The following is a 26,507-nucleotide window of genomic DNA, read 5'->3' as shown; positions in this document are numbered from 1 at the left end:
TAGTGATTCCTGCCTAACAGTCCCTGTATACATTAGCATAAAAACAGATTTTTAGAAAAAGTATTTCTAAAGATCTTTTCATATGCTAATGAGCTCACGGACTAGTCGCAAGGGCATTACTTCGCTTGCCTAGTAGGCCCACATAGCATGCCTTTGTGTGAGTACTAACATGCTAATGAATGCACAGCGATGCGGCATATACCTCACTCTTAAAGGCCAGTGGAGGATGGATGCACACTGAGCATTATCTGGAGTCCTCAGCACTTCCGGTCATACGCACTGTACCTCACTGAAGCCAGGAAACGTACACCCAGCATCAGACTAGTGCGCATGATCAGGTCACCGCACTTGCGGTCATGTGCACTATGAAGCCGAGTGTACGTATCCCGGCTTCAGAGAAGTCGTGTGTGTGTGACCGGAAGTGTTGGGGACTTCTAATCATGCGCAGTGCCCAGCGTAGCAACGGACAGGTACGAGCGTCTCCGTTGGTGATGACGCCGTTAGTGGGCATTGAATAGCATGTTAGCATGCCACCGTGGGTGTGCTAACATGCTAATAGGGCAGAATGAGCACAGGAACTAATGCCCTTGCGACTAGTCCCTGCGCTCGTTAGCATATCATATAGGATCTTTAGAAATACTTTAAGATCTCTTTATTTATGCTAGTGTATACAGGGACAGTTAGGCAGGAATTAGCAATATACACCCATAACTGCTCGTGGTCCTGGAGGCATATTGCACCTGACAGGATCACTTTAATAAGCCCCGATCGATTCCAAAATCGATTGGGGCTTATGCCTGTGGCTGACAAATACAGCTGTCACCTGCAGGAATTTCATATGCTGATGGCACTGCTCACTTTTTCCTCAACGCAATTAAAAGTGGAGCTGAGGAATAAGGCCCTTGAATGACCACTGTTAACAGATGCATCAGTGGCAGGTAAGGGGGTTAAAAATGGCATGTCTGGGTTACATTAAACAACTAAAACAAACAGCATGAAATAGAAGATTACATTTTTAATGATTTTTTTAAACCGATTAACCGGCATATGAAGAAAAATACCTTACCTACAGCAGGTTCAGAATTTTTACATGCATCAACGTGCTCTTGTAAAGTTGCTTTGGGTTCTAGAATGAGATCGATATCATCCTTCCCTAGAATATATTTAAAAAAAATAGAATTGAGAATCATGCTTCAAATTGATGACAGCACTCGAACTAGAGGTACAGCCTGATAGGCAGGCTATATGGGGAAAACCTTCTGCTTTCCCAAGGATGGCGATCTGACATTCACGCGGCTGCGAACTACCCATCATTAATATGACAGCTCTTCTGGGTTTTTTCATGGGGCACTTCCTTACAGAGGACCTGTAAAAGGTTATAAGTGGCTAGTTTTGCTCTTATGTTATTCCCACTTCTCTCCAGAGTATGCCAATTTTTAAGCCCGTCACACAGGTCCACATATTCATTATGGTCTTTACAGTGGGCGATGCGCACAGGATTCTCTCGGGCTGCGTCTGGAGGCTGCTTTCACACTTGCATTGTATTGCATCAGTCACAATCCGTCACCTTGAGGAATTACAGTATCCTGCAAAATATTTTGCAGGAATCCGTTTTTTCCCCATAGGCTTCTATTAGTGATGGATTGTAACTGATGGCCCCGCGTGATGGATAAGTAGTTTACTGACTGACAGTCAGGCAAGAGCAACGCTGAATGTAACGGTTTTTTTGTGTGCGGCAGATCAGTTTTTGACTGTGAGCATGCACACAGTAAAAAAAAAAAACCCCATGATCTACTGTAAATTCAGTTCCAGCGGCCGCCGGGAGATCAGCTGATCCTTTACAATAGCCGGCTGCCGGTAAAACAGTATTAAAAAAAAAAAAAAAAAAAAGAAGAAGGATCTTTTTTTGCAGCATCAGTCACATCTGTGATTGTGACAGATGCAGACCAAAGCAAGTGTGAAAGCAGCCTTAGGTTGCTCTATCCAATGACCACCGCCCCTTGTAAAGACCATAAAAATTAGCACTTAAAAGAAAAAAAAAATGGCTTATATCTCTGGATCACCAAGGAACATAAAAAAAAACAAAAACAAAAAAAAACTCAAAAGGCAATAAAATATATGGAAAAACTAGTCACTTCTGACCTGATAACAGGTCTGGTATGCTGAAACATGCATGTGTATGTACACAATATGGCCAAAATTATGCTGACATCAATGTTCCTGCTAAGCATCTTCAGCTGCTAAATTTAAGCATTTAATCGCAAGTGAGTGATCTCACAACAAAACAAACCCATGGGGTGTATAAACCTAAAATTAACCATTTCCACAATGCAATTACAACTTCAGTAAACATTACAGCTGACTTATACATGTGCAGTCATGCCCGAAAGTGTTGGCACCCTTGAAATTGTTCCAGAAAAAAAGTATACCTCCGACAAAATTATTGCAATTACAGAAGTTTTGTTATTCACATATTTACTTCCTTTGCATATATTGGAATAACAAAAAAGAAAAAAAAACAAACAAAAAAACAATATAATATTTGGTTGCACTCTTTTGCATAAAATCACTGCAATCAATAATATTATATATATATATATATATATATATATATATATATATATATATATATATATATATATATATATATATATATATATATATATATATATATATATATATATATAGCAGCTTCTTACACCTCTGAACTGGAGTTTTGGACCAGTCTCCTTTTGCAAATTGCTCCAGATCTCTGATATTTTGAAGGATGCCTTCTCCCAGCAGAAATTACAAGATATCTACACATTTTCAATGGGATTTCAATCCAGACTTATTACTGGCCATGTATGAACACTCGAGCACTTTTTTTCCCATCCATTTCTGAGGCTTCTTGAACTATCTTTGGGTCACTGTCCTGCTGTAAGACCCATGACCTAGCATGAAACTCCGCTTTCTAACAGCTGGGCACTACATTGCGACCCAATATCCTTTGGTAATCTTCAGATTTCATGATGCCTTGCACACAGTCCAAGCACACTGTGCAAGAAGAGGCAACAACCTCAAAACATCTGAAAACCGATATCTGATTGTAGATACGGTGTGCTTTTCTTTGTAGGTGTCACTCCCTTTTCGGTAAACAGCAGAATTATGTACTTTACCAGAAAGCTCTAGCTCGTTTTCATCTGTGCACAAGGCGCTTTCCCAGAAGGATTTTGGCTTACGCACATTTTGGCAAACTTATGTCCAGCTAGCTTTTTAGTGTCTGTCATCAGTGGGGTCTTTCTGGGTCTTCTGCGATAGTATTTCATTTAACTCAAATGTCGATACATAGTTTTCACACTGACACTGATGCACCCTATTACTGCAGGACAGCTTGAATATCTTTGGAACTTGATTGAGGCTGCTTATCCTCCATTCAGACTATCCTGCTGTTGCAACCTTCCATTAATTTTTCTCTGCCATCCACGTCTAGGGAGATCTGCTACAGTGCCATGGGTTGTAAACTTCTCATAATGCGCACTGTAGACAAAAGGAACATCAAGATCTCTGGAGAGGACGAGATCAAAATTGTTGCAAAACGTTTATCATAGTTGCAAGTCCTCCTACAGCTCTCCTCTCTTTCTGTTCTCCATACTTCGTGTGGCCGACAGACACACAATGCAAAGATTGAGTCAACCTCTCCCCTTTTTATCTGGTTTCAGGTGTGATTTTCAATTGCCCACACCTGTTACTTGCAATAGGGGAGTTTGAATGAGCATCACATCGTGGAAACAAAGTTGTTTACCCAAACATTTAGAGAGGTGCCAACAATTTTTCTGGCTGATTTCTGGGATTTTGAGTGAAATTTTCAGTGTGACTTTTAGTTTTCTTTTTGTGTTGTTCCAATAAACACAAAAGGAAATAAATAGAAGTATAATAAAAAGTTTTAATTGCAACAGTTTTCTGGGAGAAATGCATCAATTTCTGGAACAATTTCATGGGTGCCAACACTTTTGGCTATTACTGTACTTACCCCTAATTATGGCCTGGACGGGACATTTTGGGGAGGGGGGCTGCATTGACTAATTATATTTAAAGGGGTTGTCCCACTATAGGACTAAAGACTACAGTCACTATGTAACTGCAGACTGCAAAATTGTGATAGCATGTGGTCTGCATATTATTAGTTCTTAAGACAAGCAGCAGTACCTCTACTATGCAAATTGCATATATCTGGTCCACACATGCACTGGCAGTACCAGGGATCAAGACAACCCCTCTTTAAATAAATAATTTGAAGTAATCTGTAATATGTTGTTTTTCATCTAAGGTTGTATTTACCTAACCTTAAGACCTTCTGAATAGGGATGAGTGGACAGGTGGAGATTAGCGATCAAATGGACTTCAGCTAAAAGTTTGGTTCGGGACCCGAACTTTACCCCAAACACCACATAAGTCAACGGGGATCAGAACTTTGGTGCCGTAAAAATGGTCATAGTAAAGGCTAGGGGTCTGCACAAGTAAGCAAAATGTAAGCAAGTACCCTCCAAACAAATGTGGATAGGGAATAATAATTAAAAAAAAAAAATCTTTAAATAATGACGTAAGGGCCCCCATATTGTTTATAACCTAAGAAGGCAAAGCAGACAGCAATGGGCTGCAACTCTTGGCATCTTCTTTACCTTGCCCGTTTATCAAAGCTAGAGGAAATCCCATTTTTTTCCAATTTATTTATTTAAATAATTTTGAAAAATAGAGTGCAATCCCCCCTATTTTTGATAGCCATCCAAGGTAAAGCAGACTGCTGGGGGCTGGTATTGTCAGGCTGGAAGGCCCATGGTTATTTTTTCCTTCCCTGCCTAAAAATAGCAACCCGGGATAATATTTTGGGGGTTGATGTCAGCTGTAAATTGACAGCTGGGATTAAGCCCAGGATGTAGATAGATAGATAGATAGATATATATATATATCTATATAATAAATAAATGTCTAATTTGAGTAAAGACACCCTCACACTCCCTCGCTGACCAATTTACTAATTCAAAAGACAACCTCAAAGTTCCAACGTAACCCAATGATGTAATGTCCCACGATGTTCATCGAATCCTATGAATCTTCGTTCTGAGAATGTCCTCAGAATGAGGCTCCATTGATCCACCCTACGGTTAGCGGCAGACGATCGTGAGAAATTTTGTGCCTGTCACTGACCGCGAGTGACCTATGGACGTCAAGAAACATTACACCATTAGATCACGTTGGAACTTACAAGACGTTTTAGGAATTAATAAGCTGCTGAACAAGGGAGTGTGGATGTGTTTTTTTTTTTTAAAAAAAAAAAAATTATATTGTATGAGCATGGAACACGGCAGCTACCTAATCTGGAAGTAAATGTGGTCCGAATATCCCAATAGGTCTGTCAGAACTGGAGCCTCGCTTAATCTTGCTTCACAGAGGAATGGGCATATAGAACTTTCATATGGGGCATTTTCACTGAACCATCTAGCAGGAAAGCAATAAGCTGCGTTCTGTAGCCCACTCTACTTATTCCACAGCCCAAACAAGAAATTATGTTTACAATGCAGTATACAAAGGTTATATATTCACCTTTACCATCCCTTAAAGCTTCTTCTTCCTAAAAATAAAAAAAACAAACCTGTAATTATAATCAGGAAAAAGCCCAGCAGTGCTAAAGTCATCATTAAACTCAAAGATTACGTAACAGCTCAGCTACATGATTTTTTTTTTTCACTCTAGGCCCTAAGGCTATGTTCACACATTGTATCTTTTCTTAACCACAAAGATGCAGCGGTTTTGACATGTGTTTTGGCATGTGTTTTTAAAGTCAAATTTAGGCTACGTGCCCACGTTGCGTTGTCCCTGCAGAAATGTCTGCAGCGATTGGAACCGCACGTGTGTGCTTCAAATCACTGCATAAACACTGCGTACTGAAATGTCGATTTCATGTGCTCTGGATGCTGCCTCTCCCATAGACAGAGCGGGGCTGCATCCAGAGTGCACGGAATAAGTGACATGTTGCTTTTTTAGAATGCAGCGATTTGGCAGCATGCAAACCGCTGAGTTCTAAAATGCAACGTGCGCATGGATTATGCACAATCTTCATAGATTGTGCTGGGGAAGCATGCAGTTACGCTGCGGTGCAATACGCAGCGTAACTGCATGCAATACGCACACGTGGGCACAGAGCCTTAATTGACTGGAAGGGCTCAAAAACGCTAGCAAAGAAGGGAATTTTGTTTACTTACCGTAAATTCCTTTTCTTCTAGCTCCAATTGGGAGACCCAGACAGTGGGTGTATAGCTACTGCCTCTGGAGGCCGCACAAAGAACTACACTTAAAAGTGTAAGGCCCCTCCCCTTCTGGCTATACACCCTCCCGTAGGAGTACGGATTCCTCAGTTTTAGTACCAAAGCAAGAAGGAGGAAAGCCAATAACAGTTTCAAAAACAAATTCAATCCGATAACTAGATCGGAGAACTTAAGAAACAACGTGAACAACATGTGCACCCGAAAAAACGAAACCCTAAAAACAGATAGGGCGGGTGCTGGGTCTCCCAATTGGAGCTAGAAGAAAAGGAATTTACGGTAAGTAAACAAAATTCCCTTCTTCTTTTTCGCTCCTAATTGGGAGACCCAGACAGTGGGACGTCCAAAAGCAGTCCCTGGGTGGGTAAAAAGATACCACATGAACGGGCTGTCATACAGCCTCTTCCTACAGGTGGGCCACCGCCGCCTGAAGGACCCGTCTACCTAGGCTGGCGTCTGCCGAAGCGTAGGTATGCACTTGATAGTGTTTGGTAAACGTGTGCAGACTCGACCAGGTAGCCGCCTGGCACACTTGCTGAGCCGTAGCCTGATGCCTCAACGCCCAGGACGCACCAACGGCTCTGGTAGAATGGGCCTTCAGTCCAGATGGAATCTGAAGCCCAGCAGAACGGTATGTGTGAAGAATTGGTTCCTTGATCCACCGCGCCAGGGTGGATTTGGAAGCTTGCGATCCCTTATGCTGACCAGCGACTAGGACAAAGAGCGCATCCGAACGGCGTAGAGGCGCCGTGCGAGAAATGTAAATCCTGAGTGCTCTCACCAGGTCCAACAGATGTAAACCCTTTTCAAATTGGTGAACTGGATGCGGACACAAAGATGGCAAAGTGATATCCTGATTGAGATGAAAGGAAGAAACCACCTTGGGAGAAAACTCTGGAATTGGACGCAGTACTACCTTGTCTTGGTGAAACACCAGGAAGGGAGATTTGCAAGATAACGCCGCCAGCTCGGACACTCTTCGAAGAGATGTGACCGCTACAAGAAAAACTACCTTTTGTGAAAGCCGAGAAAGGGGAACCTCTTTCAAGGGCTCGAAAGGCGGCTTTTGAAGAGCAAGGAGAACCTTGTTCAGATCCCAGGGTTCCAATGGCCGTCTGTAAGGAGGAACGATATGACAAACTCCTTGGAGAAACGTGCGTACTTTAGAAAGCTGTGCCAAGCGCTTCTGAAAGAATACGGATAACGCGGAGACTTGACCCTTAAGCGAGCTAAGGGACAAACCTTTTTCCAACCCAGACTGCAGGAAGGAAAGAAAAATTGGCAATGCAAATGGCCAGGGAGAAAACCCTTGAGCCAAGCACCACGCTAAGAATATCTTCCACGTCCTGTGATAGATCTTAGCTGAGGATGGTTTTCTAGCCTGTCTCATTGTGGCAACAACTCCCTGAGATAAACCTGAGGCCGCTAGGATCCAGGACTCAATGGCCACACAGTCAGGTTCAGGGCCGCAGAATTCAGATGGAAAAACGGCCCTTGAGACAGCAGATCTGGACGGTCTGGTAGTGCCCACGGTTGGCCTACCGTGAGATGCCACAGATCCGGGTACCACGACCTTCTTGGCCAATTTGGAGCGACGAGTATGGCTCGCTGGCAGTCGGACTTGATTTTCCGGAGAACTCTGGGTAACAATGCTAGAGGTGGGAACACATAGGGGAGTCGGAATTGCGACCAATCCTGAACCAAGGCGTCTGCCGCCAGCGCTCGGTGATCGTGAGACCGTGCCATGAAAACTGGGACCTTGTTGTTGTGCCGTGACGCCATCAGATCGACGTCCGGCGACCCCCAGCGGCAACAGATCTGTTGAAACACGTCCGGGTGAAGGGACCATTCTCCTGCGTCCATGCCCTGGCGACTGAGAAAGTCCGCTTCCCAGTTTTCCACGCCTGGGATGTGAACTGCAGATATGGTGGACGCTCTGCTTTCCACCCACGTCAAAATCCGCTGGACTTCTTGAAAAGCTTGGCGACTGCGTGTTCCCCCTTGGTGGTTGATGTACGCCACCGCCGTGGAATTGTCCGACTGAATCCGAATCTGCTTGCCTTCCAGCCATTGTTGGAAGGCTCGCAGGGCAAGATAGATTGCTCTGATTTCCAGAACATTGATCTGCAAGGTGGACTCTTCCTGAGTCCACGTCCCCTGAGCCCTGTGGTGGAGAAACACCGCTCCCCACCCTGATAGGCTCGCATCTGTCGTGACCACTGCCCAGGACGGGGGAAGGAACGACTTTCCCTGTGACAATGAGTTGGGGAGAAGCCACCAACGTAGAGAGTCCTTGGCAGTCTGAGAGAGGGAGACAGTCCTGTCGAGGGACGTCGATTTCCCATCCCATTGGCGCAGAATGTCCCATTGGAGAGGGCGCAGATGAAACTGCGCGAACGGGACTGCCTCCATTGCTGCTACCATCTTTCCTAGGAAATGCATGAGGCGCCTCAGTGAGTGCGACTGGCTCTGAAGGAGAGATTGCACTCCAGTCCGTAGCGAGCACTGCTTGTCCAGTGGAAGCCTCACTATCGCTGAGAGAGTATGAAACTCCATGCCAAGATAAGTCAGAGATTGGGTCGGGGTTAGATGAGACTTTGGAAAGTTGATAATCCACCCGAAAGTCTGGAGAGTGTCTAGCGCCACCTTCAGACTGTGTTGGCATGCTTCTTGAGAGGATGCCTTTATAAGCAGGTCGTCTAGATACGGGATGACCGAGTGACCCTGCGAGTGCAGAACAGCTACTACTGCTGCCATGACTTTGGTGAAGACCCGGGGGGCTGTTGCCAGACCGAAGGGTAACGCTACGAACTGTAGGTGCTCGTCGTGTATGACGAAACGTAGGAAACGCTGATGCTCTGGTGCAATCGGCACGTGGAGATACGCATCTTTGATGTCTATTGATGCTAGAAAATCTCCCTGAGACATTGAGGCTATGACGGAGCGTAGGGATTCCATCCGGAACCTCCTGACTTTTACGTGTCTGTTGAGCAACTTCAGATCCAGGACGGGACGATACGATCCGTCCTTTTTTGGGACCACAAACAGATTGGAGTAAAAACCGTGACCCTGTTCCTGAAGAGGGACGGAGGTCACCACCCCTTCCGCCTTTAGAGCGGCCACCGCCTGCAACAGAGCATCGGCTCGGTCTGGTGGTGGAGAAGTTCGGAAGAAACGAGTTGGCGGACGAGAACTGAACTCTATCCTGTACCCGTGAGATAGAATATCTCTCACCCAACGGTCCTTGACGCTTGCTAGCCAAATGTCGCCAAAGTGGGACAGCCTCCCACCGACCGCGGGTGTGGGCATCGGAGACCGCAAGTCAGGAGGACGTCGTTTTGGCAACGGTTCCTCCGGCTGGTCTTTTTGGGCGTGACTGAGACCTCCAAGAATTTGAACGTCTCTGGTCCTTTTGAGTCTTTTTTGACGAGGCGAATTGGGACCTGCCCTGTCCTCGAAAGGACCGATAACCAGACTGACCCCTCCTCTGTTGGGGCTTGTTTTGTCTGTGTTGCGGTAAGGAAGAGTCCTTACCCTTGGAGTGTTTGATGATTTCATCCAAACGCTCTCCAAACAATCGGTCACGAGAAAAAGGCAAATTGGTTAAGCACTTCTTGGAATGAGAATCTGCTTTCCAATGTCTCAACCACAGAGCCCTACGCAAAACAACTGAGTTGGCTGACGCCACTGCCGTGCGGCTTGTAGCGTCCAGAACAGCATTAATCGCGTACGACGCGAATGCCGCCATTTGCGAGGTCAATGGTGCTACCTGCGGGGCAAATGCACGTGTGACTGAGTCGACTCGCGCAAGCCCGGCCGTGATAGCTTGGAGTGCCCATACGGCCGCAAAAGAAGGCGCTAATGACGCTCCAATCGCTTCATAGATGGATTTCAGCCAGAGCTCCATCTGCCTGTCAGTGGCATCTTTAAGTGCCGCTCCATCTTCAACAGCAACCAAGGATCTAGCTGCAAGCCTGGAAATTGGAGGATCCACTTTTGGACACTGGGTCCAACCCTTGACCACCTCAGGGGGAAAAGGGTAGCGTGTATCTTTAAGTCGTTTAGGAAAACGCCTTTCAGGATAAGCGTGGGGTTTCTGGATTGCGTCTCTGAAGTCAGCGTGGTCCAGAAAAGTGCTTAATGTACGCTTAGGGTATCTGAAATGGATTCTCTCGTGCTGCGAAGCTGACTCCTCTACAGGAGGAGCTGGTGGGGAAATATTCAACATCTTATTGATGTTAAATATAAGATCATTAACTATGGCGTCACCATCTGGTGTATCTAGATTGAGAGCGGTCCCAGGATCAGAATCCTGATCAGTTACGTCCGCCTCATCACCCATAGATTCATCCCGCTGGGATCCAGACCATTGAGATGAATGTGAAGGCCCGTCATAACGAGCCCGCTTAGGCTGCCCGGGGCCATCGTCCGAGTCAGAGTCTTCACCCTGAGGTGTAGATGCCCGTCCCGGAGCTAGGAGCTGAGGGGGACCAGGGGGCAATACATGCACAGTGTCCGTGGTCTGAAGTACAGGCCTAGCTCGCAATGTGTCAAGAATTTGTGACATAGTGAGAGACATTCTGTCAGCAAAAGCTGCAAACTCAGTTCCTGTCACCTGGACAGCATTCACAGGTGGTACACCCTGGGACACGTCCAGCAGAGGTCCCGACTGTGCAAGCGCCGCAGGGGCCGAGCACTGCACACAATGGGGGTCCGTGGAGCCTGCCGGTAGAAAAGTCCCACATGCGGTGCAGGAAGCATATAATGTCTGTGCCTTGGCACCCTTGCGTTTTACGGGCGACATGCTGCTGGCTCTCTGCATGTGAGAGAGTCTATAGCCAAAGGGCGACCAGCGCTATGTAATACCAAGTATTTGTAGCAACAAAATACTAAGAATACTACGAGCACAAGAGGGGGTGAGCCCTGAGGGCTGCTTACCGCCCGCTGAACAGCGGGTAAGAGGCTGCAGAATGCCTTGTCTGGGTCTCCCCGGCTCCCCTCTGCAGCTCAGCGTGTCAGCAAGAATGGCTGCCGGCTTATGTGGAGAGGGGCGGTCCGTGGGAGTTCCCCAACAAAAGTGCGGGAACAGTGTCCCCTCTGTGCTGACTGTGAGGGCTGGAGTATGTAAAAACGACTCCAGCCCTCAGCGCTGATGCACTGGCCAGCGTCCCGCCCCTCTCCTGACTGGCAGGTCTGGGGGCGGGAACGAACGAAAGCAGGCCGCAAAAGCCGGGGACTCGAGTTATCAGCGCGGCCGCCGTAAAAGCGCGGGCCGCGCTGAAGTCCCCGGCGCACTACAAGTGCCAGCCGCGCCGCTGTTCCAGCGGCCGGCGCGACCGAGTCTAGACGTGGGCAGCGTCCCGCCCCTCTCCTGACTGGCAGGTCTGGGGGCGGGAACGAACGGAAGCAGGCCGCAAAAGCCGGGGACTGTAGTTATCAGCGCGGCCGCCGTAAAAGCGCAGGCCGCGCTGAAGTCCCCGGCGCACTACAAGTGCCAGCCGTGCCGCAGTCCCAGCGGCCGGCGCGGCCGATTCCCATAAGTGTGCCTGCTTCAGCTAAGCTGAATGAGGCCATGGCACAGGCGCCGCAGCGCTGATGTCCCCCGGCGCACTACAACACCCAGCATGCTGCGGTGTGAGCGCCAAATGCACGGGGACACAGAGTACCTTAAGGAAGCAGGGCCATGTCCCTGATGTACTCCGCTCCATCCAGCATCTTCTCCAGGGGCTGTAGATGGAGCACGGTCTCAGTGCCTGGAGACCGGTAAATCCCACTTCACCCAGAGCCCTGTAAAAAGGGATGGGGAAGGAATCAGCATGTGGGCTCCTGCCGCCGTACCCGCAATGGGTACCTCAACCTTACAAACACCTCCGACATAAGTGGGGTGAGAAGGGAGCATGCTGGGAGTCTGTATAGACCCTCTTTTCTTCCATCCGACATAGTCAGCAGCTGCTGCTGACTAAAAACAATGGAGCTATGCGTGCGTGTCTGACCTCCTTGCGCACAAAGCTAAAACTGAGGAATCCGTACTCCTACGGGAGGGTGTATAGCCAGAAGGGGAGGGGCCTTACACTTTTAAGTGTAGTTCTTTGTGCGGCCTCCAGAGGCAGTAGCTATACACCCACTGTCTGGGTCTCCCAATTAGGAGCGAAAAAGAAAACACAAAAAATTGACATGATGCATCTTCTCAGCCAAAAAAAAAATGCAGTGTAGACAGCAAAATAGAAATCTCAGACTTTGCTGGGAGAAGGAAAGGCATGCATTTAGGTGCATTATTGCGACCTCAAAAATGCACCAAAAACACAGTAAAAGATGCAGTGTGTGAACGTAGCCTTAGGCTCTGTGCCCACGTGTGTGTATTGCATGCAGTTATGCTGCGTTCTGCACTGCAGCGTAAATGCATGCATCCTGCGTCCCCAGCACAATCTATGAAGATTGTGCATAATCCATGCGCACATTGCGTTTTAGAATGGCTGCCAAGACGCTGCGTTCTAAAAAGCAACATGTCACTTATTCCGTGCGCTTTGGATGCAGCCCCGCTCTGTCTATGGGAGAGGCAGCATCCAGAGCACATGAAATCTGCTTTTCACTGCATCCATTAAGCAGCGTTTCTGCAGCGATTTGAAGCGTGCTGTTCAAATTGCTGCAGAAATTTCTGCAGGGACACAACGCAATGTGGGCACATAGCCTAACAGTCAAAGCCAGTGGAACCAATGGTAAGAAAGTCATTCATACAAGGAAAGTGCGTGTATGTACACAGACAAATCCCTCATTACTATGCTGAAAGAAAACAGAGCACATCATTACTCTACTACAATTTGAGAACTGTAGCTTTAACGTGTGCCTCTGTTTCACAAGACAAGATCATATTCCATAAGCAGGACGGATTAAGAGCGGTGCTGTCTGGTGTCCTTATTTCCCTGTACGCTATATTTGCCATTAATTTCAGTATGGGGCAGATAGGGGGGCTAAAGTCTAAACCAACACTCACACCTGCACAATAAAGAACAGGAGCTACGCAGACGCAACAGCTGGGCGGACGAAGTCACCAACATCAACCAAAGCAGGAGAGAGACAGTGCTTATGGGAATAGAGGAGTTGCCAATCAGATCGCTTGGCATATGGCGCGGGACAATTACAAGTGGGGTTTTCATAGCTATGGGAGGAAGCCATCTTGATAAGGTTGCAGGAGTATTTTTAAAAAACAATGAAAGGTGGTGGATACAGTTTACATAGAGAAAATCTGATGACAAGATCCCTTTTAATAGCTAAACCAAAAAGGGAACTGCAAGGTGTTTTATATCTGAAAAATGTTTAAAAGGGAACCAATCACCAGGATTTTCCTATATAACCTAAAGCCAGTGCTATACTGGCACTATCAGGCTGATTCTATACATACCTATAGTGGTCAGCTCGGATGTTTAGGTTTTGAAACCAAAAAAAGAAAAACTTTATTAAATCAGCAGCTTCTTGAGTGACAGCAGCTGAGGATTATGCATAGTTATACCCTCCCCCTGTTAGAATTAGCATAAGTATTATACAAACTATTCACTTTTTTGACTTGCAGGACCTGTGGTGGTCATACCCATGTGACCAGAGGGGGCAGGGCCTCAGCCAACAAAGCTGATGCCACTAAGCAACATTCTTCTGCTGGCTGAGGCCCCGCCCCTTCTGGTCACATGGGTATGACCTCACACAGGTCCTGCAAGGGAAAAAGTGAATAGTTTGTATAATATTTATGCTAATTCTAGCAGGGGAAGGGGATTACCATGAATAACATCCCCCCAGCTATTAGCTGATCCTTTGCTGTTACTCAAGAAGCTGCTGATTTTATAACCTTTACTTTCTTGGGTTTCAAAACCTAAACATCGGAGCTGACCACTACAGGTATGTATAGAATCAGCCTGATAGTGCCAGTATAGCACTGGCTTTAGGTTACATACAAAAATCCTGGTGATTGGTTCCCTTAAAGGGAACCTGTCATCAGAAATTTCGCCCAAAAGCTAAAAGATTCCCCCTCTGCAGCTCCTGGGCTGCATTCTAGGAAGGTCCCTGTTATTATTGTGCCCCATGTGAGACCAAAATAAAGCCTTTATAAAGTTCTACCTTTTTGTATGCAGCTTCTATAAATCCGTCCCGGGGGCGGGCTCTCTGCCGTCCGTTATTCTGCCCCCTGGTCCTGTATGCCGCCCCCATCGCTCCTTTCCATATCTGATGCGCCGCCCACTGCTCCAGCCATCCCCGCGCATGCCCAGTGCCAGTCTCACAGGACTGAACAGTGTGACCGCTGGTGACGTCTGCGCAGGCAAGTGATTATGGTCGGGGCTGTGACTGTTATCAGCAAGTACCCGGCCATAATCTCGTGAGCGCGCAAACCTCTCTAGCGGTCACACTGAGCTCAGTGTAGATGCTAGACTGTATGGGCTGCTTCCAGGGATGACGTCCCTTTGTCATGTGATAGGGGCGTGTTCGAAATACTATCACGTGACTAAAGGGACGTCATCCCTGGAAGCAGCCCATACAGTCTAGCATCTACACTGAGCTCAGTGTGACCGCTGGAGAGGTTTGCGCGCTCACGAGATTATGGCCGGGTACTTGCTGATAACAGTCACAGCCCCGACCATAATCACTTGCCTGCGCAGACGTCACCAGCGGTCACACTGTTCAGTCCTGTGAGACTGGCACTGGGCATGCGCGGGGATGGCTGGAGCAGTGGGCGGCGCATCAGATATGGAAAGGAGCGATGGGGGCGGCATACAGGACCAGGGGGCAGAATAACGGACGGCAGAGAGCCCGCCCCCGGGACGGATTTACAGAAGCTGCATACAAAAAGGTAGAACTTTATAAAGGCTTTATTTTGGTCTCACATGGGGCACAATAATAACAGGGACCTTCCTAGAATGCAGCCCAGGAGCTGCAGAGGGGGAATCTTTTAGCTTTTGGGCGAAATTTCTGATGACAGGTTCCCTTTAAGTACTGTGATTTCAGTAGCACTCAATCAAGCAGGCCATCTTGGTTACAGGAGATGGGTTAAACTAACAGAAGAAGGAAAAGGCTATGTGCACACACTGCGTTTTTTTGCCGCTGCGTTTTTTGCCCCAAAAAAAAAAAAAAAAAAAAAAAAAAAAAAAGCACAAAAACGCAGAAAAAAAAAGTTGTGTGCGGACAGGAAAAATGAAAACTCCTAGGCTTCGCTGGGAAAGCAAAGTCATGCAGTTTAACCCAAAAAACATACAAAAATGCATCCGAAAAAACCCCACGTTAAAACGCATCAAAAAACGCACTGTGCGCACATAGCTTAAGGGGTTCTCTAGGAAAAGAAAAAAATTAAACAATTAAAGTAAAATGTCAGTATAAATAAATTACTTAATTATGATGTGGAATTTCTTTTGTTTAGAGAAGCACTCACTATAGAATTAAAATGGCTACCACTATGGCTTGCCAACTGTCCCGAAATTCCCCGATAGTCCGTATTAGGTCACTTTTTTGCCATGTCAGTAAAAATAATTTAAAGGCATCCGTGATTTTTTTCTTCTTTCCTCAGCTGAAGAAACTTGTACAGGTAACTGTAATTATCATTTTACACTTTAGGTTTAATACAGATGATCATAATTATGGGCTATAACATATCACTTAAAATATATTATGGTTTTAAGCAGGGCTGTGGAGTCGGTAAACCAAACCTTCGACTCCGACTCCTCAAATTCTCTTGCACCGACTCCGACTCCGACTCATACATATATTGCTTATAGTTAGGTGAAAAATTTATTGTAGTACATGAATATGTGTATGTGAACATCAGACATTTAATAATTTTTATGATACAATAATCAAGATATTTGGATAGAACATAAAATATATTTATTGGAATACAACTTTAGAACACAAAAAACTGTAATAAATTGTAAATATGTAATACACTATGTAATATACAGTAGATTACATATATATCTCGTGTGTGTATATACACTGTGTGTATATATATATATATATATATATATATATTTTTACATATTTACAATTTATTAGTTTTTTGTGTTCTAAAGTTGTATTCCAATAAATATTTTATGTTCTATCCAAATATCTTGATTATTGTATCATAAAAACAATTAAATGTCTGATGTTCACATTGTACTACAATAAATGTTTCACTTAAATATAAGCATTATACTAAATGTTATTATTTAGTAAAATATTCAGCACATTCTGCATTGCACTCCTGTCCCCAATTTATTATATATTTTAGGAGTCGGAGTCGGTGCATTTTATACCGACTCCGACTCCACCAAAATGAGCTCCGACTCCGACTCCACGACTCCGACTCCGACTCCACAGCCCTGGTTTTAAGTTTGTCTCAGTAAAAATATTGTCTGTCCATGATTTTCTGGTTAGCTGTCCAGAAAAAAAAATAAAATCAAAAATGTCAAATTGGCAATCCTGCTGCCACCTTGTTAATCTAGGAGAAACCGGTCCTAAAATGTTTAGGTCAAGAGGTCATGGCTGTGAGCACGTGCAGAAAGAAGCATAGTCCTTCATATGTAAGATATGCTCCACTAATACTACTGGTGATATCCAAGGTACAGACGTAAGAAGAAACCGCTCAGACTTCTGTGTACAGTGTTTCTGAATAACACTACAAGTATATCCAGCTCACAGCATGCTCACTGGCCCCTATATCCAGCTCACTGGCCCCTATATCCAGCTCACAGCATGCTCACTGGCCCCTATATCCAGCTCACTGGCTCCTGTATCCAGCTCACAGTATGCTCACTTGCCACTGTATCCAGCTCACAGCATGCTCACTGGCCCCTGTATCCAGCTCACAGCATGCTCACTGGCCCCCTATATCCAGCTCACAGCATGCTCACTGGCCCCCTATGTCCAGCTCACAGCATGCTCACTGGCCCCTATGTCCAGCTCACAGCATGCTCACTGGCCCCTATGTCCAGCTCACAGCATGCTCACTGGCCCCTATATCCAGCTCACAGCATGCTCACTGGCCCCTATATCCAGCTCACAGCATGCTCACTGGCCCCTGTATCCAGCTCACAGCATGCTCACTGGCCCCTGTATCCAGCTCACAGCATGCTCACTGGCCCCTGTATCCAGCTCACAGCATGCTCACTGGCCCCTGTATCCGGCTCACAGCATGCTCACTGGCCCCTGTATCCGGCTCACAGCATGCTCACTGGCCCCTGTATCCGGCTCACAGCATGCTCACTGGCCCCTGTATCCAGCTCACAGCATGCTCACTGGCCCCTGTATCCAGCTCACAGCATGCTCACTGGCCCCTGTATCCAGCTCACAGCATGCTCACTGGCCCCTGTATCCAGCTCACAGCATGCTCACTGGCCCCTGTATCCAGCTCACAGCATGCTCACTGGCCCCTGTATCCAGCTCACAGCATGCTCACTGGCCCCTGTATCCAGCTCACAGCATGCTCACTGGCCCCTGTATCCAGCTCACAGCATGCTCACTGGCCCCTGTATCCAGCTCACAGCATGCTCACTGGCCCCTGTATCCAGCTCACAGCATGCTCACTGGCCCCTGTATCCAGCTCACAGCATGCTCACTGGCCCCTGTATCCAGCTCACAGCATGCTCACTGGCCCCTGTATCCAGCTCACAGCATGCTCACTGGCCCCTGTATCCAGCTCACAGCATGCTCACTGGCTCCTGTATCCAGCTCACAGCATGCTCACTGGCCCCTATATCCAGCTCACAGCATGCTCACTGGCTGCTGTATCCAGCTCACAGCATGCTCACTGGCCCCTATATCCAGCTCACAGCATGCTCACTGGCCCCTATATCCAGCTCACTGGCTGCTGTATCCAGCTCACAGCATGCTCACTGGCCCCTATATCCAGCTCACAGCATGCTCACTGGCCCCTATATCCAGCTCACTGGCCCCTATATCCAGCTCACAGCATGCTCACTGGCTCCTGTCCCAACACCCCGGACCGGTTTCAGTCAGTGTAACAATGTGGCGGCCTTCTTAATTCTATAGTGCTTACTTCTCTAAACAAAACTATTCTAATTTGCTAGTTAAAGGGATTTAGGAATGTGGAAGGACACTTCCTTCTTATGTCTATTCCCGGAGAACCCCAGAAGTGGAAAAAGTAAATCTACCTGTAATCATTTCATAGTCAGCTCAAAACAGCTATTCCACATCACCTCTCACACATGAATGCTGGGCTGCGCATGCCTGTGTTGGCATTAGAGGTGGAATAAGCTGCCTAAGGCCTTGTGCGCACTAGGCGTTTTTGCTGCGTTTTTAGCGGCGTTTTTTACCGCGTTTTTGTGCTGAAAACGCAGTGATATTGCTTCCCCAGCAATGTCTATGGGTTTTCATAAGTGCTGTCCGCACACAGCGTTTTTTTGTAGCTGCGTTTTTGTGGTGACCACAAAAATGCAGCATGTCAATTATTTCTGCGTTTTTCACCCATTGCGTTCAATGAGATGTTCAACAACGCAATGAAAAACGCATATAGCCGCGTTTCTATGACTAAAAATGCAGCTATAAACGCAATGGGTGGGCAGTAAAGTGACGTGTACAGGAAGAGGATTCCTTCTGTTGGTAAACACAGAAGCATGCATCCTCCCGGTACCGTCACCGCTGCGTCCACCTCCCGTCCTGTGCATCTCAGCTCCGTGCGGCGCCATGTCTGGGCGGGAGGTGGAGGCAGCGGCGAAAACAAAAGTGAACAGTAGAAAAAAAATGTCATATATACTCACCTGTCTGCAGGGTCCCGGTGCCATGCCCGCTCCCAGCCTCTGTCTCGGTACCGCCGCTCTGGCTGTGTGCAGTCTCCCCGGGGCAGGGCCTTGCTTGCAGGACCTGGCGGTGGATCACATGATGCAATCACCTGACGCATCAGCTGATCGTAGTCTCGCGCTGTCGCCGGCTTTTTCGCGCATGGCCGGCTATCAGCTGATCCTGCCGTCAGGGGACTTCATCAGCTGATTACCGGCAGCTCCTGCAGCGATCGGACAGGATCAGACTCCCTGTCCAATCGATCGCTCCAGGAGCTGCCGGTAATCAGCAGAGCACATAAGTGAGTATTTTTTTTTTTCTACTGATGCATCAGCTGATTGTATAATCGGCTTTTATACAATCAGCTGATGTCTGATGGGATTCATGTAGTTTAACCTGACACATCATCTGATCGCTTTGCCTTCCAGCAAGCCAATCAGATGATATTGGATCCGGATTGGACGGCGCGGGACCCTTGACCCAGGATTACTGCGGAGGGGGGTTCTTTATTTCATTAAAGATGGAGTTACTAATTGTGTTGTGTTTTATTTCTAATAAAAATATTTTTTCTGTGTTGTGTTTTTTTTTTTGTTTTTTTTTTATCATTACTAGAAATTCATGGTGGCCATGTCTAATATTGGCGTGACACCATGAATTTCGGGCTTAGGGCTAGCTGATAATATACAGCTAGCCCTAACTCCATTATTACCCAGCTAGCCACCCGGCATCAGGGCAGCTGGAAGAGTTGGATACAGCGCCAGAAGATGGCGCTTCTATGAAAGCGCCATTTTCTGGGGTGGCTGCGGACTGCAATTCGCAGTGGGGGTGCCCAGAAAGCTTGGGCACCCTGCACTGTGGATTCCAATCCCCAGCTGCCTAGTTGTACCCGGCTGGACTCAAAAATTAGGCGAAGCTCACGTCTTTTTTTTTTTTTTTTTTTTAATTATTTCATGAAATAATTAAAAAAAAAAAAAAAGGGCTTCGCTATATTTTTGGTTCCCAGCTGGGTACAAATAGGCAGCTGGGGGTTGGGGGCAGCCCGTACCTGCCTGCTGTACCCGGCTAGCATACAAAAATATGGCGAAGCCCATGTCATTTTTTTTTCTTTTTGGGCAAAAAACTGCATACAGTCCTGGATGGAGGATGCTGAGCCTTGTAGTTATTATTGTAGTTGCCCATTTTTTGCCACGCTATTTTATTTCCCCAAACAGCTGACACTTTTTGGGGCATCCTAAAAGTGTCTGGAATACTAAGTTAGTGTTCCTTTGCTGTCCACTGACCCACAGCACCCATGCATTCTACCCACCTGCCCATTTTGCCACGCTATTTTATTTCCCCAAAGAGCTGACACTTTTTGAGGCATCCAAAAAGTGTCTGGAATACTAAGTTAGTGTTCCTTCATACACTAGTGAATGGAGGATGCTGAGCCTTGTAGTTCTGCAGCTGCTGTCTGCTCTCCTGCATACACTAGTGAATGGAGGATGCTGAGCCTTGTAGTTCTGCAGCTGCTGTCTGCTCTCCTGCATACAATGAACATTTTGAAGAAGGAAATGACATCAGACCTTTTTTTTTTTCATCAACAATCTTTAATGGCATTGTGCACTGATTAAAAATGCAGTGAGCAAAAACGCAGCAAAAAACGCACCAAATTGCGGCAAAAACGCATGCGTTTGTCGCGTTTTAGCCGCGGGTGCGTTTGAGACAAAAACGCACATAATAACGCAGCATGAAAAAATGCCTAGTGCGCACATACCCAAAGACAGCTCTATCAGCACTCATCTATAGGAAGCACAGAAGACTCAGGGCTGTATTCACAATCATCTGTCGGGGGGACACATACAATAAATCAGCATACATTGGCCTAATATGTTCTATGGGCCTGAATCTGAGTCATCAGGCTACAAAGAACAATGATCTCAATCCGCAACATGTCAATGACAACTGTGCCATTCCATTACTGCATTAAGGCCCCTATACACATCAGAATTAAGGCTACATGCGCACGCTGCGTTTTTTGGTGGTTTTATTGTCAGATCTTTCTGACATTTGACTTCCCAGCAAAGTCTATGAGAAGTCAGATTTGCTGCGCACATTGCAGTTTGTCAAAAGTTTGTGACAAAAAAAAAATGCAGCATGTTCATTCTTCCTGCGTTTTTTGTCAACATTTGTCACAAAAACGCATGTTGTGGAAAAAGAAGCAAAAACGCACCTACAATTACAAGCATTTTTTTGTGACATTTCCAGGCTCTCTCTGACAAGGTGCAGTTTTGGCTGCAGTTCGTGAACACAAAAAGATGTAGCGTGCGCATGTAACCTAAAGCTGCTGGTTTGGAAGACCATTCAACATGCAGATTATAAGGGTTGCGTGGTTCCAAATCAAGGGCTTATCCTTTAGTTCTGCAAGCAGAGAAAACGGCAGCTTTAGCAGACGCAGAGGGACCACAGAAATGGTCTGTGAAAAGGAAAGATCAGGAAGAGTATAAGGCTGCTTTCACACCTCCGGTTTTAGCAGAGCCGGCCAATACGGCTCTAAAACCTATGCAATGGATGCGGCGACAAAACCGCATCCTTTGAATAAGTTTTTGACATGCGGCCTGTCCGGTTTTTGCCGCTTGCGACAGGCTACTGAGCATGCGCAGTGGAAAAAAAACGCATGTGGCATCCATAGGCATGCATTGCAAATCGCGCCGCATCGACTGGATGCGGCGCGATGCGTTTTTTTGCCGGACAAAAAACGTTCTAGGCAACGTTCCATCTGGCCGCCGCATCGGCTAAATCTGCCGCATGCGGCAAAAAACGGACGGAACGCAAGCCCATGCAGTACAATACGACACTAATGTAAGTCTATGCAAAAAAAATGCAACTGGCGCCAAAAAAAAAAAAAAAAAAAAAAAAAAAAAAAAAAGGTTGCGATTTTTCTGCAAAGTGCCGGATTGTGCCGCACAGGAAAAACCCGCGCTGCAGCTGAACTCACGTCACCTCCTTTCCATCTTGCCCTGAGGCAGGAAATAGATGGGAGGAGCGCGGAGCAGTGACTACACCGATCAGGAGGAGTTCAGCTGCAGCGCGCTTGCGCAGAAAGAAGCAGGCCGAGGGGGAATGCGCGGTCCCGCGATTATGGGCGGTCGCTTGGTAATTAACATCACAGCACCGCCCATAATCTAAACCCTGCGCGCACGTCACCACCGGTGAAACTGGGCACAGTGCTCATCCACGAGAGATGAGCACTGGGCATGCGCGGGGATGGCTGGAGCAGTGGGCGGCGTCCAGAAGTATAGAAATCGGCGATGGGGGCGGCATACAGGAAAAGGGGGCAGAATAACGGCCATCAGGCAGCCCGCCCCCGTGACACATTTAGAGAATCAGAAGCCAAAAAGGTACCTCGATATAAACTCTTTTTTTGGGTCAGAAAGGGGGCACTATAATAACAGGGACCTTTCTAGAATGCAGCCCAGGAGCTGCAGAGGGGGAATCTGTTAGGTTTAAGGCGAAATTTCTGCTGACAGGTTCCCTTTAAGGACTGCACCAAGTGTTTAGAAATTGGCTGATCAGAGGAGGTGTACTCATTTATGCTGTTCACTGTATATAAGAGTTAGGGCTGTCAATAAAAGTATTTTTTGACCATTTACAATGTGTCCATGTATCAAGAGGGGTGCAAATTATGTAGTCAATTCCTGTACAGTGTACATTAACATTTTTTCACTTAATTTACTAAGACTTATTTTCTTTGACATGCAGCTTGTGTTCCCTAAAAGTTCAGAGCTGAGTGGGAAAGCTCTATTATCTGCCAACATGCAGTCTCAATCACAAGCCCTTCTGCCAACACTAACCCAGAAAGACACAGACCACAATGTCATTATGTTGGGATTTTAATGGCTTGTCGAAAGGTGAACATTTAGGCTGGGGACACATGGGGCACTAGTGCGATCCTCGCATGACACTCGGCTCACGCTGGGAGCACAGCGGGAGCCGAGTGTCATGCGAGTGTCCCTGCGACTGAGCTCCAATCATGCGATTGGACCTCAGCTACAGGGGGCAGGCTGGCGCTGCGGAGGGGAGGGAGGGATTTATCTCCCTCTCTCCTCCGTTGCCGGCTATTGCCATTCTCACCCTGCACTCACTTAACACCGGTGTACCGCGAGCGCAGTGCGATTTTTATCTCGCCCCATAGACTTGAATGGGTGCGAGAGAATCTAGGATCGCATTACAATTGCAGCATGCTGCGATTGTTTTCTCGTCCGATTAGGGCTGACAAAATAAATCGCTTATGTGCGCTGACACACAGGCTAATAATGGTCCGAGTGGAATGCAATGTTTTATTGCATTAGACTCACTCAGATTTTCATGCCGTGTGTTTTAGGCCTTACTGGTCTGTTGACACTAGCCGATTTCATACATTCAATGTTGCATAAATCTTAGCACCTACAGAGTGCGGTTATATTCTTTTGTTTGTATTATTATGCGGTCATAGCAGCTCACACCTGTTCACACTTGCTTTATTCTGTTGAGAGGCTGGTCAGTTTTTCTTTTTGGTTTTTATTGTAGTACACTGGATGATGAGACCATGTTGTAGAACACTGCAATATTATAATAGGACAATTTCGTCCTCCGGTCATGCTATTGACAGTACGTATCCTGTTTACTTGTAATTATGTTCTGCTGATAAGAATGATATTTATGCTGGCATAAAAATAAGCCATACCCCCGCATTCCGTTAATTTGACCAGTGATCGTTGGCATGATTCTGGGCGTGAATAATCATGTCTCGTTTTTCCATAGGGACACAAACAAGTTGTCTAGGTCTGGAAAGCAGTGGCTAGCTCTGTTATGGCATGAACTGAATGCGTGGCTTTGTTTGGGGAAATGGGCATTCGATGCTTGGCCTTTTAATAGAGGGATGAGAGCTCTGATCTAAAAGGGCTGGTGAACTATTGGATGAAAAACATAAAATGTACAACAAATTAATTTACCATCAAAAGGTGCTTACCTTTCTGTGCTTGATTCCTAAAAAGTGAGTTTGAAGATTGAGTGCTGACGCACAAAAAATACCGCACAGCTATAAGAAACAAATGCAAAACATTGTTATACTTACAGTTTATATTATAAAACAATACTATACTGTGTGTGTGTGTGTGTGTGTGTGTGTGTGTGTGTGTGTGTGTGTGTGTGTGTTGAAGCAATGATGTAATTGAGTAGCTTGAATCAGGCTCTCCACCCCTACATTATGCGGATCCCAGAATAGAATACATAGAAAAAAGAAAAAAAAACACTATGTACACCCCGCGGCCTCTATTGTGTATACAGCCTCTATTGTATATGGAGAGCGAGAGAGCTAATAAGTGCACAGGATGTGACGTTGCCCGCATGAGGCCGATCCCTTGGATTTAGAGAACAGAACCGGGAACCTTTCCTTTTCTGGCGGGTCGCAAAAAGGTCTATTACTGGCATGCCCCACATTTCCGTTATCTGCAAAAAAACTGACTGATTTAAGACCCGCTCCCCCTGGCGCAGCCTGCTGCAGCTGACAAAATCCACCGTACAATTCTCCTCCCCACTGATATGTAATGCAGACAGTGACAGAAGAGAATTCTCGGCTATTTCTAAGTCTGCTGGTTATCCCCATGAGAGATCTGGACCGTGTTCCCCCTTGATGAATGAAGTATGCCACTGTAGCTCGGTTGTCCGAGAAGACTCTTACGTGATGACCAGCCAGGGGAGGTAGAAACTGGCAAAGTGCTTTTTCTACCACCAGTAATTTGTGTGTTTGAGGAAGCGTGACTCTTCCAGGCCACAGTCCCTGAGTTAGTTGACCTTGACAATGAGCTCCCCAACCTTGTTGACTGGCATCGGTGGTAAGGACTCTAGAGACTTGGTATGTCTAAGGCACGCCTCTTTGTAAGTTCTCTGGGATTACCCACCATTTTAGGGAGCTGATCATCTGGGGCTTGAGTATAATGAGAGTGTCCAGACGTCCCCTTCTGCTTGACTGATTTGCCAGAATGTCTGATTGAAGAACTTGGGCATGTGCCTGTGCCCAACGTACTGCCGGAATGGTTTACGTAAGAGATCCCAGGAGGGACATCGCATTTCTGAGTGACATCCGTGTAGTTTTTACTGTCCGCACCACCTGGACCTGGAGATCTCTTACTTTGGACCCTGGAAGGAGAGTCTCCTGAATTCCTGAATCCAAAACGAGACGCAGGAAAAATGGATTTTGGTTGGGACCAACCTTGATTTTTCCCAGTTGATGAGCCACCCTAGAGTCGCCAGAGAGGTATACACTTGCTGCAGAAGTTGGTGGCAGTAAGGAGCAGATGAACCTACAATCAAGAAGTAGTCCAGGTACGGGATAAAGAGAACTTCTTTCTGTCTTAGATAAGCTGAAATCTCAGCTATTATTTTTGTAAAAATTCTTGGTGCTACGGCGAGACTGAACGTGAGGGCTGCATACTGAAAATGCTTGATTTTCTCCTTCCCCATCCAAGGCTACTCTGAGGAATCTCTGGAATTCGGCATGGATTGGGACATGATAATATGCGTCTTTCAAATCCACCACCACCATGTGGCAGTTTGGAAATAGATGTTTCACTGTAGATTTCATTGACTCCATTTTAAAGCCTTCTATGGTTAAGTATTTGTTGAGGGCCTTCAAGTTCATAATTGTACGAAAGGTGCCGTCCGGATTCCTTCTTTTGAACCAGAGCCTGGACCTCCTTCTCTAAGGCCAGCTGTTCCCTTGCGGATGATCTTTGAGGTGTTTTCACATAGCGTCAAGGAGGGAAAGTCTGAAACGGAAGCTTGAGACCAGACGTTATAAGATCTAGGATCCATCTGTTGGAGGAGATCCTGTCCCAAGACGGAAGGAAACAAGAGACCCTCCCCCCGACCTGGGTGGAGAAGTCACTTAGGGAGATCTTTTGCTATCCTTAGGAGAAACCTTTAAAACAAATACTTTCCCTTGTTTTCTTCTAGTGTCAGACCAGTTGCTCCGATCCCTGTTTGAAGCCCTTCTGTCAAATTTATTCCTCCGAAAGGACCTCATAAAAGACCGAAAGGGCATGCCAGGAAAACCTATCTTCTTATCTCCTGCTTTTTCTAAAATGTTATCCAAAGCCGATCCAAATAGATACTCTCCCTGGTTTAGATAATGCTGCTGACTTAGCTGCCAGCCTAGCAGAGTCTGCATAAGCATCTGCAAAGAATGCTGCGGCTTCCCGCAACAAGAGAAGGGATGAAATAATAGATTGCCTAGGAGATACTTCTTTCCGCTGATCCTCCAGTTGATCAATCCAAACTGCCAGAGACCGGGCAGGTAACTGCAATGACTGGTCTGAGAGCTCCGGTCGATGATTCCCATGTACTCTTAAGGAATTGATCTGCCTTCCTATACAGAGGATCCTTTAAAGGACCCCATATCCGCAAAGGGGAGAGAGAATTTCTTAGACGCCCTGG

The 26,507-nt window shown here is 46.5% G+C and overlaps 1 protein-coding gene across 1 annotated transcript in view; it reads right to left on the bottom strand.

The window, feature by feature from the left end:
* LOC142244335 (uncharacterized) overlaps positions 1-26,507 on the bottom strand; it is a 190,460-nt gene that overhangs the window by 156,677 nt on the left and 7,276 nt on the right. Inside the window, exons 3-5 of the mRNA XM_075316541.1 lie at positions 24,043-24,111; positions 5,584-5,611; positions 1,067-1,153 (exon numbers count right to left, since the gene is read on the bottom strand). Of these exons, the coding sequence (XP_075172656.1) occupies positions 1,067-1,153; positions 5,584-5,611; positions 24,043-24,111 (184 nt within the window). The remainder of the gene's footprint in view (positions 1-1,066; positions 1,154-5,583; positions 5,612-24,042; positions 24,112-26,507) is intronic.

This window comes from Anomaloglossus baeobatrachus, chromosome 6 (assembly GCF_048569485.1).
Source record: "Anomaloglossus baeobatrachus isolate aAnoBae1 chromosome 6, aAnoBae1.hap1, whole genome shotgun sequence".
Classification (NCBI taxonomy): domain Eukaryota; kingdom Metazoa; phylum Chordata; class Amphibia; order Anura; family Aromobatidae; genus Anomaloglossus; species Anomaloglossus baeobatrachus.
This window is presented reverse-complemented; position numbering and strand designations above follow the sequence as displayed.